General features: G+C 35.8%; 1 protein-coding gene across 8 annotated transcripts in view; it reads right to left on the bottom strand.

Annotated features, from left to right (window-relative positions):
• The window catches only part of DMD (dystrophin), a 1,145,544-nt gene that overhangs the window by 755,033 nt on the left and 373,350 nt on the right, over nt 1–17,161 (bottom strand). For all 8 annotated transcript variants that reach the window (XM_074858566.1, XM_074858564.1, XM_074858568.1 and 5 more), the window contains 3 exons: nt 12,777–12,864; nt 4,978–5,219; nt 2,294–2,474 (listed from right to left, as the gene is read on the bottom strand). In XM_074858566.1, coding sequence (XP_074714667.1) covers nt 2,294–2,474; nt 4,978–5,219; nt 12,777–12,864 — 511 coding nt within the window. The remainder of the gene's footprint in view (nt 1–2,293; nt 2,475–4,977; nt 5,220–12,776; nt 12,865–17,161) is intronic.

Genomic DNA, 17,161 nt, shown 5'->3' with positions numbered 1-17,161 from the left:
TAGAGAAGACTTTTTTTGGCGAAAAAATTCCCTTGGAAAACAGAACAGAATAGCTTAATACCCTTATCTATCAGAAAAGATAATGGAGTAATGAACCATTAAATACAGGAAAAAAACAAAACCAAAAACCCAACCTCTGAATGATGAATTGAAAATCCATTTAACATTAAAAAAAAAAAAGCTGTAATGATGAATGAAAAAAAATCTTTCTAGCACATGTAGGTTATATGTATGCAGAAGAAAAAAGGAGCAAATACTACCACTGATATGTAAAACACCATTCAGTCTTTAAGAAATTCTTCTATCTGTAGAAAACAGTTACTTGCAAATAATTTATGCAAATAAAAGAGGGAAATATCTGAAATGCTCTAACAAAATTTCACCATTTTCTATTACACTAAGGCTAAAATAAAGACATGGGATATGGCTTTCTCTCCATCTGTTCAACAGAAGCAAGACAGTCATTGAAGAAAGCAGAACAAACTTGGACTCAAAGAGCCAAATTTTCTATGCTTTAGCTTCAGGGTTTTTTTCAGATTTTTTATTTGTAAGACTTTCCTGAATTGAATTAGACCTAATGCAGTATCCCAAGCATGACTACAGCAGAGTTATGAAAGCAAGTTAGCGCTTTGGATAAAACTGTATATAAAATTTCTGAAGATAAAATATGATTGACATCATAATCTCACATAAAATATCACTACAGGTATGTACCGTACGGGATAAAACCTTCTCATCTTGACAGCTAAACCGTTTGAGATGAAGCATCTGTGATGCAGAGCAGCCACATAAAAGAATAACCACTGACCAGGGCTCCATAAGATACTGATTCAGGGGCTTCTGTTCTCTAGCAGTGTAGGAGACTTACCCCAGCCTGTCCAACACTGCTGCCTCAGGACAGCTGCTCCTGTGGCTGGTCAGGGCACTGGAGGAGTGCATGGTGGCACGAGAGTGGGAATGAACAGCTACAGCCAGGAAGAACTTTACCAAAGCCCCTGCTTCGTGGTATTACAGTTCAGGCAGTGAACACTACTCATCTCTACAGGACTAACCAACTGGTTAGTTCATGAAGTCTCGCTAGAGTAAAATTAGGTGAGGCAAAGCCAGCAATTACACAAAACAAGATGTAGAAGAAATCATAAAGAAGCTAGCACTTACCATATTTTCCTCTTGGCAGAATGGTAACTGATTTCAGTTTATAAACCAGTGTGACATTAACAGTTTTTAAATCTTACCCACTATATGTCTTGACTTTATAGTCATGAATAAACTTTACACTCCTTAATACTAAAATTCTACAGCTCATTCTTTCATCACTTGCATTTTATTTCTTCAGTTTTATTTCTTCAGTTCTCTTATGCATCATCACCTCTTCAGTTTGCGTGTGTGTGCATATGTGAAGTAACTACAGCAGCACAACAATGCAGTGTTGAAAAATCCAAGCCTCTCCATGAAAGAATTTAGGAGGAATACTATAAAGATCCACTAGAAGGAGCTAGCACTATGCCTAATTTCAAAACAGTACAGTCATTTAGAGATATCATTGGTTTAAGGGGCAAATAATATCTTTGCTGTTGAGAAAAATTACATTTTCTTTTTTTTTGTCCGATACTTTATTTTTAATTTCATAATCAAATACATAAAGTATAAAGTAGTGACTGACATGCTACGTATCTTTAATAAGGAATAAAGTCAACTTTCTACTTTGGTATAGCATTTTCCCTTTTGAAAAATGCATTTTATTACAAATATTGCAAATAATGTTGTAAATAGCAGACACATATACTGTGTTGCCAAAAAGGAACAGTTCACCACATGATGAAAACCTAGATAACCTAAAGTAACTACTCTCTTTGATGAGCTTTATGGAGTTAAATTTCTATTCTATGAAAATCGAGAGCAGATTCACTCCTGCAATTAAACTCTCCCTCCTCTCTACAGACAGAGATAGACAGCCCTGTCTTATATCCCAATTAAACAGAGACAGTTTTATGTTGCCAAAAAATATCACTGAATCTGTCCATAAACATGCTAAAAGGAGATCTTATGGTATAACTACACTGAGTATAACTTTTGCTTCTGAATAGTGTACCTTCCCTTGTTTTCCTATTAATATAAAATATATAACACAATCACAATTTCTGAAAGACTAACTTAATTGCAAAAAAGACCACCTAAATTGTAGTACTGGTTTAGCATGACAAAAGCAAATACAACAGTAGGAAAGCAAAATACATACACCTATTCTTTGCATGCCAGTCTGGCAAATTGACTTCTTGTCATTAACACTTACTGGTCTGTAGCTGCTTTTCTCTGGCATGCATGTCAGCAAGTATTTGTTTGAAATGGCTGGTAAAAGCAGCAAGGTCAGCATCCAGAAACACTGGCCCTTGTTCTTTCTCTTTGAGCGCTTGACTTTCAGCCTTTAGCCGTTCAATTTGAGGCTGAAGGGTTGACATTCGGATTATTTCGTCCTGCATGTTTGAACAAAAAACACCCATCAAGATAAAGCTGTCCAACAAATGAAATCATAGTGCCATGAAATCACCACTTTTTCAATGTGTAAACCACAACTGGTTTGCTTCCAACTACATCAGTTATAGTAAGAACAAAGTCAACATTTTTAATCTTTTCTCACAAATCAATACCTCTGCTCCCAATATGATGCTCGTACCATTGTTTAAAGTCACTTTCGCATGACATTATCATGTTAGTAGTATAAGGTTCAAAGAAAATGAGATACATTGTACATTAAAATTCCATGCCTAAGGAGCATCCTTTTCATGTGGAGCTGGGAAGATAAAAACTCCACGTCCCACAATCCTGGAATCATCTGTTAGATTACATACAGGCTAAATAGCATGATGTAGAAAAGGACACATGAAGATGTACAGTGATTTCTAGAAGACACCCAGTAACACATTACAGGTTGAGAATGGAATGGAATGGAATGGAATGGAATAGAATGGAATGGAATGGAATGGAATGGAATGGAATAGAATAGAATAGAATAGAATAGAATAGAATAGAATAGAATAGAATAGAATAGAATAGAATAGAATAGAATAGAATAGAATAGAATAGAATAGAATAGAATAGAATAATTTCAGTTGGAAAGGACCTACAGAGATCATGTAGTCCAACTGCCTGACCAGTTCAGGGCTGACCAAGTTAAAGTGTGTTGTTAAGGGCATTCTCCAATGCCTCTTAAACACTGACAGGCTTGGGGCATCGACCACTTCTCTAAGACACCTGTTCCAATGTTTGACCACCCTCTTAGTAAAGCAATCCTTCTTAATGTCCAGTCTAAACCTCCCCTGGTGCAGCTTTGAACCATTCCCACGAATCCTGTCACTGGATCCCAGGGAGAAGAGATCAGCACCTCTCTCCACTTCCCCTCCTCAGGAAGCTGTAGAGAGCAATGAGCTTGTGCTATTATACCTTCAGGAGACCTTGTACACACCATGACACTTGCAACTACTAAGTAAAAAGAAATGAGGAAAATAAGCCAAATGTACATAGTAGAGCTACTCTAAGTGCAAGAAAACAGAGAACCCCTGTAAGCACAACACCAGCTTGAAAATGGCTGAAAATAGAAGTAATAGCATAGACCTAAATTTGGATTTCAAACATTGTTTTCAGTTTGAGAGCTTCTGGAGCCAGATATTTCATAACCACAAGTATGTCATGCAATTTATAATTCATTGCTACATCTCAACAGATTCCTGTCAAACAACATTGTCTTGTAAGTTATCTCCACCCACAGAATTGTCTACAGTAATGTGCTGGTTTTGGCTGGGATAGAGTTAATTTTTTTTCACAGTAGCTAACATGAGGCTATGTTTTGGATTTGTACTGAAAACAGTGTTGATAATACAGGGATGTTTTAGTTATTGCTGAGCATTGCACAGCATCAAGGCCTTTTCTGCCTCTCACCCCACCCCACCAGCGATCAGGCTGGGGGTGCACAACAAGCTGGGAGGGTACACAGCTGGGACAGCTGACCCCAACTGACCAAAGGGATATTCCATATAATATGCCCTTGTGCTCAGCATATAAAGCTTGGGGAAGAAGGAAGGGGGTGACATTTGGAGTTATGGCGTTTGTCTTCCCGTCACTGTTATGCGTGATGGAGCCTGGCTTTTGTGGAGGTGGCTTTTGTGGAAGTAGTGAATGAATTCCTTGTTTTGCTTTGTCTGCTTGTGCAGTTTTTGCTTTATCTATTAAACTGTCTTTATCTCAACCCATGAGTTTTCTCACTTTTACTTTTCTGATTCTCTCCCCTATCCCACTAGGGAGGAGTGAGCGAGCAGCTGTGTGGGGCTTAGCTACTGGCTGGGGTTAAACCATAACAAGTAAGAGAGATAAGCAAATTTCTACAATGGTGCAGCACACAAGTGAAAATATTTAGAGAGAATAATAAGTGAATTAGTGTGACGTTTTCTGTACAACTACTGTAATTCTGTCATATGACGACAGAAGAATATGCCTCCATTTGACTCCACAATCCACCCTGTATCAAAACGCAGGGCATGTAACAAGTAAAGTGGTCTGCAATGGCAGAATTTTGAACTTGACCATGATGACAATTTTCTGGCCCAGATCCTTATGACAGAGGTGATGAGCAACTGTTGCTTAATGAAGACCCAAAGAGACAGATTCTCACAGAAAAAAAAAAAAAAAAAAAAAAAAGGAAAGAGAGTTTAGGGGCATAGTTCCCTAGCTTGAGGTATCTAAGTATCTTAACAAGCAAATATTTGAGGCAGAGTTTTAAATACCCATACTCTAGGTCCCATTTCCTCTTTATTTCTTTACTAGTCTTTCCCTTCCTTGAATAAATATTTTCAATAATTACCTTGGAAAGTAAGGAGTCCATTTTCCACTTTTATATTGAAGTAGTGTAGGCCATAATCTGGCCCACTGTTGGAATTCCTATGAAGTACAATATCATAAAAAACTTGGAGAAGAATCTCTAACCTTGCATTTTTCCAACTGAGTTTTTACTGTAGCAGGATCTGTTGCTGATGTGGATTGTGCTTTCAGCCAGTTTTCTGCAGTAATTGCTGTCTGCTCCAGTTGCTGCAGCTGGGAGTAGAAGTCAATGATGTTATTTTGGTACTCCAGCCATGCCAGTCTTTCACTCAGCAACTGACAGAACTCAATCCAGCGGCTCTTCAGCTGCTCAGAGGCTTGTCTAATGTTGTCAGCATTCAGACCCTCTAGAAAGAAAACAAGAGAAGAAGACACTTAAAGATAAATAAGACACAAAGAAAAAAAAAATAATCTGACAATTCAATTTCTGTATTTGAGAGCTCATAAATCCAGTTAATGATTTATCATCAAATAACAGACCTGAACATACAGATGTTACACATTAGTGGAGAAAGCATTTCAAAAATATTTTAAGTTGCTGCCAGGGTACTTTTGTTGCTATAGGAATGAATTATAAAGTGCATTAAAGTACAGGAATGGGAATGAAGAAGAAAAAAGAGATACAATACATAAAGCTAATTAAAACCGCTGTAAGAAATAAAAAAATGCCTGACAGCTGGACTTTGAAAACTATGTCTGAACTGTAATTAGATTTTAATGTACAAGACTGTTGGGTTTTTTTGTAAAACCTGATTTAAATGAATGGGAATTATGAAGTTTCTGATAATCCAATCTTTAAGCTTTGCTTTACATGTTATTTTAGAAATAGCATAAGCACTAAGGAATAAATATATGATCAGATTAAACCTCCATCTAGGCCAATCCCATGTGTCCAGCAGTGACCATCAGTAGACATTAAGCAAAGACAGAGCTAAGAAAGCATAGATGACACTTCTCTATGGTTATTTTCAGACAGGGTTTGGTTTCTCTGATGTAGTTTGCCTATTTCTGTCTATTGTTCAATAATCATGCTTAAATTAAAATTCATAAAAGAAAACTGACTTTACTTATTACAGAGAAGGCAACTATCTAGAATATTGAAAGGTAAAAGAGCTCTATATACTCTGTGAAGAAAGTAAGGCAATGCATATCAAAGATAAGCAAAGGGGTCTTACAATAATGTCATCTATTATTATTCTGAAACTTGAACTCTGGCTGAGTTCAAAATAATATTAACAAGCATCTCATTTATTTTTCAAAGGCAGTTTAAATGTAGTCTCTAACTTTTTTTACTGGCATGAAATGTAGTGTACACATAGGAATAGGACCCATATTGATTTAAAAATTAATAAACTTCTCAATCCACTGAGTAACGTTATACAGTTAAGAACAGTTTTAATAACATCATCACTTAGTCATACATGAGTTAACCTTTAAAACCTAAGCTATGTTTTTATCAAAATAATAAAATTTTTATTTCTTAAAAACAAGTTTAAAAGTAAATGAGACAAAAGCCTTCAGTGCTCTACTTCTGTGATTTTTGATACACTGTCAATATGGTTTATCTTGTTTGCAACCTGTACAACCAATCTGCAGGAAAATTTCTTTATCAAGGATGAAAAATAGTAAAGTTCACGTGCAATTTTTGAAGGTGGAACATGGGAAACTGAGTCCTAATTACAGCTAAATGCCATAAATAAAGTACTTGAAATTTATTATAATAAAATTTTCTAAAGAATTACTATAATGCATTCTATATGGTAACACACACTAAATGGTAATCTGGGATCATGTCTGCTGTGGAGCACCACAGTTCTCTGGCAAATCCTGTTCTGGATTCAGCTCAGGGCTATTCCTTTCAGAGTCGCTTGGAAACAGGCCACTTGGAAACAGACTGTGCAGTACCCAACATCAGCTCCCTGGACGTGATCTGTTTCTGGGATGTTGCCCTAGCCAAGCAAATTGTACATGATTTCAAAAAGTACAAGTAAAAATACAGACAGATAGGAAGCCTAGTACTACTGGGAGATAATGGCAACTGTGGTGATTGGAGTAGCTATACATAGACATTATAGTCTGGAAACTGGATAGCACAGTTTAAAGGCTGAGCAAGGGTATAAAATGAAGCTTAGAGCATAAAGAGCTAAACAGTATTTTGACACACCTTCATAAAATCCAACAGTGATCTGGTCTTTTGTGTGCATGTATTTGCATCTGGAGATGTGATATGCATAACTACATTTTCTTACAGTGTAATGTCCTTTGAACAGTACTATGTGAAGAGGCAGCATAAACCTCAATGGCATAGCATGTCTACACAACAACAATCAAAGACGACCAAGCACATAGACACGGAATCTTACCAACAGCAAAAACAAACACATAATATAGAAGATGAGCCTTTAACTATGCTATATTTCAACAATTGCTTCTGTCCTGTTGTGACTTTGGTTATAAAAATGCTGTATACTCATAAGAGAGAGCAGGTATCTCTGCCACTGTGTTCATGATTACCTCTGAACCTGAAAGACACTACCTATGAGTTTGGCAGAGTAGATATAAAAAGATTACTTTTATTTATTCCTCCTTTCCTCTCTTTTCAGCTGCCACAGTCTCCAAAGTACCCTTAGGCAAGATTATGATTACCAGGGGAAGTGCAGTCATGGATTCTCCTTACATAATAATATTTTCACTGTAATATTTTCTTCAATGATTCAGAGAGGACTGTATTTCAGATGAAAATCTAGATTCATCAGATCCTCTTTTCTTCTTCGTGCTCATATGTCCCTCTTAACGTAACATTTAAATATGTGGAAATACCCAATATTATTCAATTTTCTTTAATATCTAAACCTTGAGTCTAAATGTGATTCCACAAGTGAACAGATGAACAAAGAAATGCTTTTGCTCTTCATGTAACTGAAGCAGACAATACAAGATTGAAGTGTGCAGAGCCATGTCTGGTAAAAGATTGCAGAGGTGCACCTCACCCAATATCCTACCGAAAGGAAGACCCATCTGAAAATCTCCATAGGATGCATTTTTAAAGCTCTCTTAATTCACAGTCTGCTCAGGTAACTCAGAGTTGTCTATCAGATGTCGGTATGTCATTTCCAGAAGAATATAAGAAAATGGCCATTACTTACACCTGAAATAATTTGGGCAAATCTGTCAACATTTTGTCTTATTTTGAAGAAATCTAGTCCTCCATCTCATTGAAAATGACAAATTAATAACTACTTGAGTAGTTGATGCAATGAGGGCATAATTTTAATGTTTCTAATCATTAAATTGCTAAAAATCAAGAATTTGAAACTTGTTTCCACAATAAGTATAGATTTCTTCGTTAACTTAAGCAACCACCAGCTTTCATTCGTGATGTTAACATCAATTCCTTTACTCCGCTTCACTCATGGCAGCAAGACATACCAAAAGTTGACAAGCAGGCGAAGAAACTATATAAAACCCATTCTCTGGTAAAACAATACTATTTTAGGAATAATGGTTCCTAATCTTTTAATGTTTCATATTCTAAAAGCTTCTGATATAATCAGTGAATAAATATATTGTACCCAGAGGAAACAGATCATTATCTGAAGTGCATCCATTAATTTTATTACTTTGTGTACTGCACATAACAAATTGTGTCTGAATATTTTTAATTGCGCAGCACCTGACATGCAAGTACTTTGGAATTGCCACTTAATATGAAGTATATCTTATTAAGTGCATTTATCATTTGCTATGGTTCTATGATAGAATAATGTAATACTATTTGTGTTTTTATAGCTTTTGACTCATGAGCGTATGTGAAATAGTAACTCACAAGATAATACATTTCTTTCACAGAACAGTGGCATTTAACAATCACGTGTTTTATCACAACAAATTCATTTGTATTCACTTCAATGCTGTTTATCAATATGACTTTAATGCTGCTTATCAGTATTCATTTTGATGCCCTATTTTTTTTATTCTAAACTACTATAATGGTCAAACATCCACCCAAACTGCTAAACTGCTTCACTCATGCATCAACAGATTTGCTACACTATTTTAAAATAGAATTTAGAAAACCAGAATAAAATTTTTTCTTAGAAACACTGGTAAACAGATGATGTAAGTTTTCATTGACTGTAATCATCAGACTTCTTTAAAAGAATGGGCAAGGAGAAGCAGAGCATGGCCCATGTAGAAGATGAGTGGTTGGGTAAAGAACCATCCACCAAAAGCATCAGTGATTTCCCCTGTGATGGGAGAAGACCTTCAAATGGCAATGTCCAGACACACTGCTTACTAACACAAGAATAGCTACACTGTGTAAGATGGCAGTTCTTAGTGCAAAATACTTTTGCTGACAATGCCTGAAAGCATTTATGTAACACAAGAATAGCACCCTGTATAAATAAATTTCCTCAGAATATTTTCCTCTGTGCTAAGGAATAAATAAATGAAACAATAAATAAACTAATACAATTCTCTCCAGAATTTGAATCCTACTTTTTACTTATTCCCCCTCCTATCACAGTAAAAATAAAATCAAGAAAGTAAATATAAATGATACAACAATGAAATTCACCACTGTTCTGAACTCTCTCTTATAATCCACCAGAGGTCTTCATCTTTTTATGCTCTTCATCTGTTACATTCAGAATCTTGTTTATGAGCAAAGAAGAAGCACATTTTATATATAACTAAAGCCAAGAATTTAGTGATAGCATAATCTGAATCTTAAGAGTCTAATCATTATTAGTCCAGATCTCACTGATCCACAAAAAGTAAAAAGTAACAGTGCAGTTAAAATTGTCCTCACTTGGCTTCACAACTGATCTGTGCCTTTAATCTGTTTGCTTTGTGTAGTCTTTTAATTACAGATTACATTGCAAATGCATGACAATCATCACTTGTATCACTGACTGTTTTCCCTAAAGAAAGTACCACACAGAATAACAATGGGAGCATCATCATTTGTGATTTGTAGATTGTGATAGTTAGAAAGCTCATTCAAGATAACATAGTACATCTTCCCTTCAATAGATGTTAAACTGTGTGCTTCCCACAAATCCAGAAAGGCACATTAATTCCAGCTCCTTCCCATGTTATGGAAAAGAGTTCCAGCATTAGAAGAGAAAGGTATGTAGACATAGTCAGTCTGCTCTGTTGAACTCCATTTTGGAGATTCAGTAAAACTTTCCTATGCTATATCCTTTCCTCTTGTTTTTAGTGAATCCAGCAATCAACAACAAAAAACCAAAAAACAGAGGTGAAGACTGTATGTCCCAAATTAATTTCCACAAGCCATACAAAGACTAAAGAAACTGAGTTGAATTACTAAGGAAAATATAAAGTTGCATAAGTTTGTTAAAGTTTGAGAGGTAGGTTTAAATTCGAGTTACATTTTTTACATTGCTTTTAGTTCAATATCAATTTAGAGATAATCCCATTAATCACAATTGCATTAGATCATAATGATTTGGAATAAAAGACAAATAGAATCATCGAATCATCGAATGGTTTGGGTTGAAAAGGACCTTAAAGATCATCCAGTTCCACCCCCCTGCCATGGGCAGAGACACCTTCCACTAGACCAGGTTGCTCAAAGCCCCGTCCAACCTGGCCTTGAACACTGCCAGGGAATGGGTAACAACCACCTCTCTGGGCAACCTGTTCCAGTGCCTCACCACACGCATAGTGAAGAATTTCTTCCTTATACCTAATCTAAATCTACCCTCTTTCAGTTTAAAACCATTACCCCTCGTCCTATCACTACACGCCCCTGTAAAAAGAAAATTTGTTGCATTTAAAAGTGAAAAGGCTGAACATGGCAGTTAACTTCCTCTACACCCAAAGCATAACTTTGAACCTAGGAAGAGTTTCCATTTGCAAATTCTTTGTTAAAATCATCTTACAGTTCTCCTCAACTAATGTTAATTAATTAATTCCACTCCCTACTGCTCCCACCTGGTGGTGATTACTGCATTATTTAACCATTTCATACACTATTCTTCAAATTGCCTTTGCAGCAGGGGAGTAGCTGAAAGTCCCATACACATTTTAGGTTTCAAGTCCAGAGGAACTGTTTCTCTTTTCAAAGGAACTGTTTCTTCCTAAAACCATGGCAAAAAAATGATCTTCATTCTCACAGGCAACTAACCTGTCATCTTTGCTAGAATATTCTTGCTATGAAAGCTACCACAATATATGGCATGATACAGAGCTCAGAACAGTTGATAGGAAACAGATGAAGTCATGCTGGCTTAGCTAGTCTACCCTGTGCTTGCGCCTCAACTGGAAGACATGCTTCCCAAAAAAAGGTGTGATTTGGAAGACACGGGAAATACGTATTCGCCCATCTAGACACAGTCAAAATCTATACACAACATCTATAAACCATGAATAAGCATGGACCCGTGGACTTAAGGAGAAAAAAGAGAACCTTGAGTTAAAAACACATGAGAATATTTAAGACAGAATGTTAACCTACTTGATACTAGACATGGTAGGGAGCACAGTAACAGAAAAGGAATATATAACATGCTAGTGAGTTCTGCAACTAAAACTGAAATTGGTCACCGGAAAGTACTATATAATCTGAAGAAACTGAAGCTGGAATTCTTGAGGTGCGAATCTGCATTTGGCCAAAGGAAGACAGGGGCACTGCTAAATGTGCCTTAGACAGATTCCACCCAAAATAACAAACTTGATGTGGCAGCACACAAATTTCAAATATTGCCTTAAAAGCCCTGTACAACCAGATCTCCCAGGCAGAAAACATGTCCCAAAAAATTGACAGAATTTTTTATATAATCAGCCATGGAAAACTGCCAAAATTATTTCAAAGAGGGTGCAGATGTTACCAGGCTCCCTTCAGTCTATTCGCTGAGCCTGGGAAGGGAACCCTTGCAACAGTTGTAACAGTAATGGTAATTAAAGATATCCCACACATTGAATATGTACACTTTTAAAATATTATACCCTCATGCTTAAGCAAGATAATCTTAGGAGTCCACCAAATTTGTTTAGCTTTGCCAGTTAGTACCTCAAACTCAAAGCATTTCACTTTTAGCAGTTAAATTCTTGGTTCTTCATTATAACAACTTAATAAAAAATATATGTTCTGAAGCTTAGTGCATTCAACATCTATATTTCTGGTAATCATATCAGTATGACAGATGTTGGTCCATGTTTAATATTTTATTGCAAAGTTAGACAATCTTTAATATCAAGGACAATGTCATGATTTAAAATTTTACTTCCATCTACCTTTCTTTGTTTTTTCTTTTTCCTTTAAAAATATCTAAAAGTTCAAAAGAATGACATAACAGAATAATTTTTTAAAAAAATCAATAACAAAAATAACTTACAACTAATTTTCTTTTTCAAGAGTTGTATAAGCTTTGACATTTATTATCTTTGAAAAGTCAAATGCCAAAAATCTCTTCCAAATCCAATAAAATGTTGTTTTCTATGATACAGAACATTACAACAATATGTATATTACAAAACATACATTGTATAAGTCAGAAAGCACTTTTTTTGAACTGTTCAGTATAATGTCTTCAGAGCTTTCTAACTCAGATGAGTTAATGTACCTTCAAAAACTTAGCATACTCAGAAAATAAGATTACAACTTCAGTCTGCGCAGAACAGATTGTTAATATACAGTTCATTACTGTGAGCAAGTTTTACACACGTTTCTTTTCATGGTACTAAAGTGGTAAGGTCTTTTTCTCTCTTCTAATTAACAGATTTAACATTCAGAAATAATAAAAGAAATATAAGGCAATATTACTTTACTGTTCCATTTAGACAGTATTTGCTAATATAATTCTTGTGATAAATATGAACATGTGCATTTATCAAATCCCTAAGAAGATTATCTAAATCAACTCCCATGTAATTACCATTCACCATCTGTTCCACCAGGGCCTCAGCTGATCTGCTGGCATCTTGCAGTTTTCTGTACTTCTCAGGCTTTTCTCGCTGGATGGCCTGCAGCATGACAGGAAAGGTGAGTATTTCAACAGAGAGATTTTGAAGAAGAAAGTAATTAATCTCAGGGATGTCTTCTGATTTCTCGAGACCATTTAACCTGTCATATTGCCCTGCCAGCCTCCTAGTTTGCAATGAAAGCAAGTACCACACACCATCAGGAAGGGAGTCAGTCATAAAGTCAAATACATAAACTGAGAATCAGAACACAACAGAGTTGACACATGATACATGTCAGTATTTTACAGACACATAAAAGACATACAAATTAAGAGCTATTCAAAGCCCAATATTTCAGAATAAAAATATTTGTTCAACAGAAATTCCTTGTGGAATAATAGATTTGCTCATTTGTCATGATAACAGCAAGAATTGAGCATGCTAACCAAATCACAGGGTTTCATAGCATACTACAGTATTGAACCCATATATCATTTGATTGCTTACTCTTTGTTTGCAAAAAAAAACCCACGTAAAATACATATTAAAGTAGATATGTAACATATATATGAACATACATAGCAGACAACCATATATGAGATACTAAGTAAGAATGAGTGTTAACTGCAGAATTAACACAGGCTTCTAGTTATGTACTGTATCTAATACACTCAGTTCACCTTTCTGGACTCAAAAATTTCTCAGTCACGTTCAGGCTAGTATTCAGGCTGCCTGGTAATGGCGGGTAAAGGCTAGCTGCTACAGTTTCAGGATGTAGTAGGAATCTAAGTTTTTAATTTCGTTTTGGGTTGGCAGCAATACAGATGGAAAATAAAACCATTTTAGATCAGACAGCCCCTCAATGCTGTTTCGTAATTAACAGCACAAAGCCACTCCATTGATTTTAAACTAATTTAGTTGTATAATTTAGGTGTAATTTAGAAACTCTAAATCAGAATCCCAAAGAAGCAGCATGGGGCCACAGACGATTTGATACCAAAAATAAAACAGACTATATGTCTCCCATAGATCCTGACCAACAGTCTCCCAGAAATTAGAGTCCTTCACTTTACAAACATACAAAAGGATACACCACCACAAATCCTACATGACATGTATGGAAAGATAACACACAACCCTGGCAAAGGCTTCTTGGTCTGTCTGACCCTTCTAGGCTTCCCAATCACCTTGTTTATTTCCACAGCAAAAGTATCTTCTGCGTGACTTGACCCTTTGGGGGAAAAGGTTCCTTACAACTGGAAAGACACCTCAAGTAGGTGTCTAAGAATACGTTTAGTGGAAAAACCTTGCATACTTAAATGCGGAAATGTTATTTTTCAAACAGATTGCTATGCTTAGGAGAAATTAATATAAACACCTTTGAAAAACTCTCTTAAACTAAATTTTAAAGTGTGATGCTTAAAACATCTTCAGTTTAATAAGAAGCAGCTCCCTGAAAGACTTTCCTAGGTGAGGAGATGCTCAGAACTTTAAAGACAGATTTTCAGTTAAATTTGCACATTTCCACAGCCTACTTATAATTGTCATTCATTTATGCATATAGAAATGATTAAACACCAGGCTTCCTAACAGTAGCCAAGGCTTCTATCAAACACTTTCAATAATACAATTTTGTATAAATGAAATATATAAAAAAAGGATATTCAGAGAAAAATTAAGGATGAAAATATTTTGGATTTTATAAACATGTCTTTAATATATACCTAAATTATCACTGAAAGATTATTTATAGTTTTTGTAGGTCAATAAAATCTTCTATCATTGTACTGTACAACTGCAATATTTTCCAAATTAAAATTTAAAAATCTATTAATTCTCTCCAGGGTTCCAAAATTTCTTATAGAATCGTAGTTAATACTACTCTGTCTATAATACCAGGTATAATTAGCATGAGTATAAATACAGAGAACTCAAAGGAATCATTAAAACACTAAAACATACTGAAAATAATTTTACTCCGTCTGTAATGCCAGATGTGTAATTATCATGAGTTCAACAGCAGTAAGCACAAACGAATAATAAAAAAACCCCTAAAATATACTAAAAATTAGCTTTTTGAAATATAAAAATGATATGACATCAAAGCTTGTGGCAGTGTCCAGTAATATGCTATGCACACTGATAGAAAATATAAGCAGTACATGTGAAGTCCTTAAATAAACATGAAAATTTGATACATATCAAACTTTCTGTCAATTACTTTTCTCCATTCATTTTTATGTAATTGGCATATATTATAAAAATGAAGGTCTAACACTGGTTACAGGAAGACATATGCTTACACACAGAAAGCACAATGGTAGCCAAAGGAGAAAAGACTGTCCTCTTGTTCCTTACAAACACAAATCACCTGATCTGGGGAGAAAGGAGGAAATTCACCCTAGTTACTTATAGCACTAACCACATCGTCCTGCCATTACTCTGTACACACCGTCATTGCCAAACCTGCAAACTATATCTTGGATTTTTCACCCCCTCAGAAAAATTTCCAGATTTCCACAAGAATGTGTAAAGTGCCTAAATACGAAGGGAATAGGAGTCCTGGAAACACCTCTAATTTATATCTTTGCTCTGTTATGTTCATTTCTTCCTTTACTGAAAGGGACCACACTCTCGATTCAGGTTCATTCATGACACAAGTAGGCTGGGATAAGTTTGAAGAGGTTTGTGAAGTTTTGAAACTCAGAGTCTGTATATTGTAACCAACGCTTTTTTTGATAGAAAGTTGTGGCAGCAGCAAAGTCACTTCAAAATATTTCCAAATATATAACTTCCTTTTTTTTTTCTGTAAAAGATTTTTCAGAAAAAATACACCAACATGAGAAAAAAAGTTACCTTTACAGCCTTCATCCAGTCAGGGATTAATTCTCTTTTGGCTATTTTGTAACTGACAATGCAAATGTATGATAGCCTAGGTTTAACTGATTGAATAACACTAAAAATTCATCTTTAGCTAAATTCCAGCTGAAGGTGAATAGGGTATTTTCACAACACCAAGTGTTTTATTTGACCCCGAGATTTTAGTTGTCAGTTAATGACTTCATAACCTAGAAAACACTGATGGTCAGAGGAATTCGGATGTTATTCATATCAAATCAACACCGTACTTTGAGAGCTCTGTGAAAGGATGCACGGTAGCAGTACTCCCTGACCTCCTGTGCCTCTGACCAATTACCCCTGAAAGCAGGAGATGGGAACATTATCATCACTGGCTCTGAGAGTGATTCAGCTTTCAAATATCCAGGCCCAACAAAGCATGTCTGAAAAAGGTCACTAAAACAAAACAAACAAATGAGAATTAAGCTTTTGAGAATGCCAAGAGAATAAATTTAATTGTCTAGGATATCTGACATTTTCCCTTACATCTGTTCCTTATGTGTTTACCTTTGATTCTGAATTTCTAGATGCTGCTTCTTGGCCAACTAAAACTCCTTTCAAGGAGTTTTATTCGCAGTTTATTGACAGATCGTCTCAAATCTGTCTTATTATGAAGCGGGATTTTCTGTCTGTCAAGTTTTAATTTTTTTGCACCTGAACTTTCATATATTTGAACTTGCAATATTGAAAGCTCATTATGGCTTAAGAATAACAAAAAAGGCCCCAGTGATTGTTAGGTCTGTTTTCAGTAAAATATATGTACTAACTGGAAAATGGTAACAATGTCATACAGCATAACGATGTTTACAGCATTAATGTTTGGATGTCTTCATTATTTAGAAGTAGTATGGTTGTTCCTCAATGAAACTTCTATACTTATGGCATCCAGTCTCTCTGGCCAGGTAAGGCAAATATCTTTGCTTTGTGGCAGGGAAGGGCTATAAATATTTTTGCTTCTCTCCAGACATAGGAAGGGACTTTTTGTGCATGTCTAATATATTCAACCTACGTAATACATCTGCCAAAGGCTAATTTCCTGCCAGTATCTGAAGAGCAGCTGGCTTAGCAAACACAGTCAGTGCATTTCATACAGCCTGCTCTTGGCTTCATCTCCCCCAGGCCTCCTCTGAACTGGGATGGAAGCAGACTTTTGAACTTGATGAATCATCAATGATGGCAAAAGAGCTTTCCTTAGGGCTGTCGTTTCTGAAGTCTGTGTCCCTCCATCATACAGCAGATGCACTTCCACTATATCATACAGAAGTGACCCCTCATCCAAGAAAAATGATGAGTAGGAGCAAGCTGCCAGAACAAGAAAAAAAATCATCCAACTAGTAACCTGTCCTCAAAAGAACAGCAGAAAAAAAAGTCATTAGGAAAAAGCCCTAGAACTCGGCACCTACCACGGTAGGCAATAAATGGTAGGTCTGACATTAGCCAAGTACAGGTGTTCTGTGCT

Source organism: Strix uralensis, chromosome 2 (assembly GCF_047716275.1).
Source record: "Strix uralensis isolate ZFMK-TIS-50842 chromosome 2, bStrUra1, whole genome shotgun sequence".
Lineage (NCBI taxonomy): Eukaryota > Metazoa > Chordata > Aves > Strigiformes > Strigidae > Strix > Strix uralensis.
Note: the sequence above shows the minus strand (reverse complement) of the source record. Positions and strands in the feature narration are given on the sequence as shown.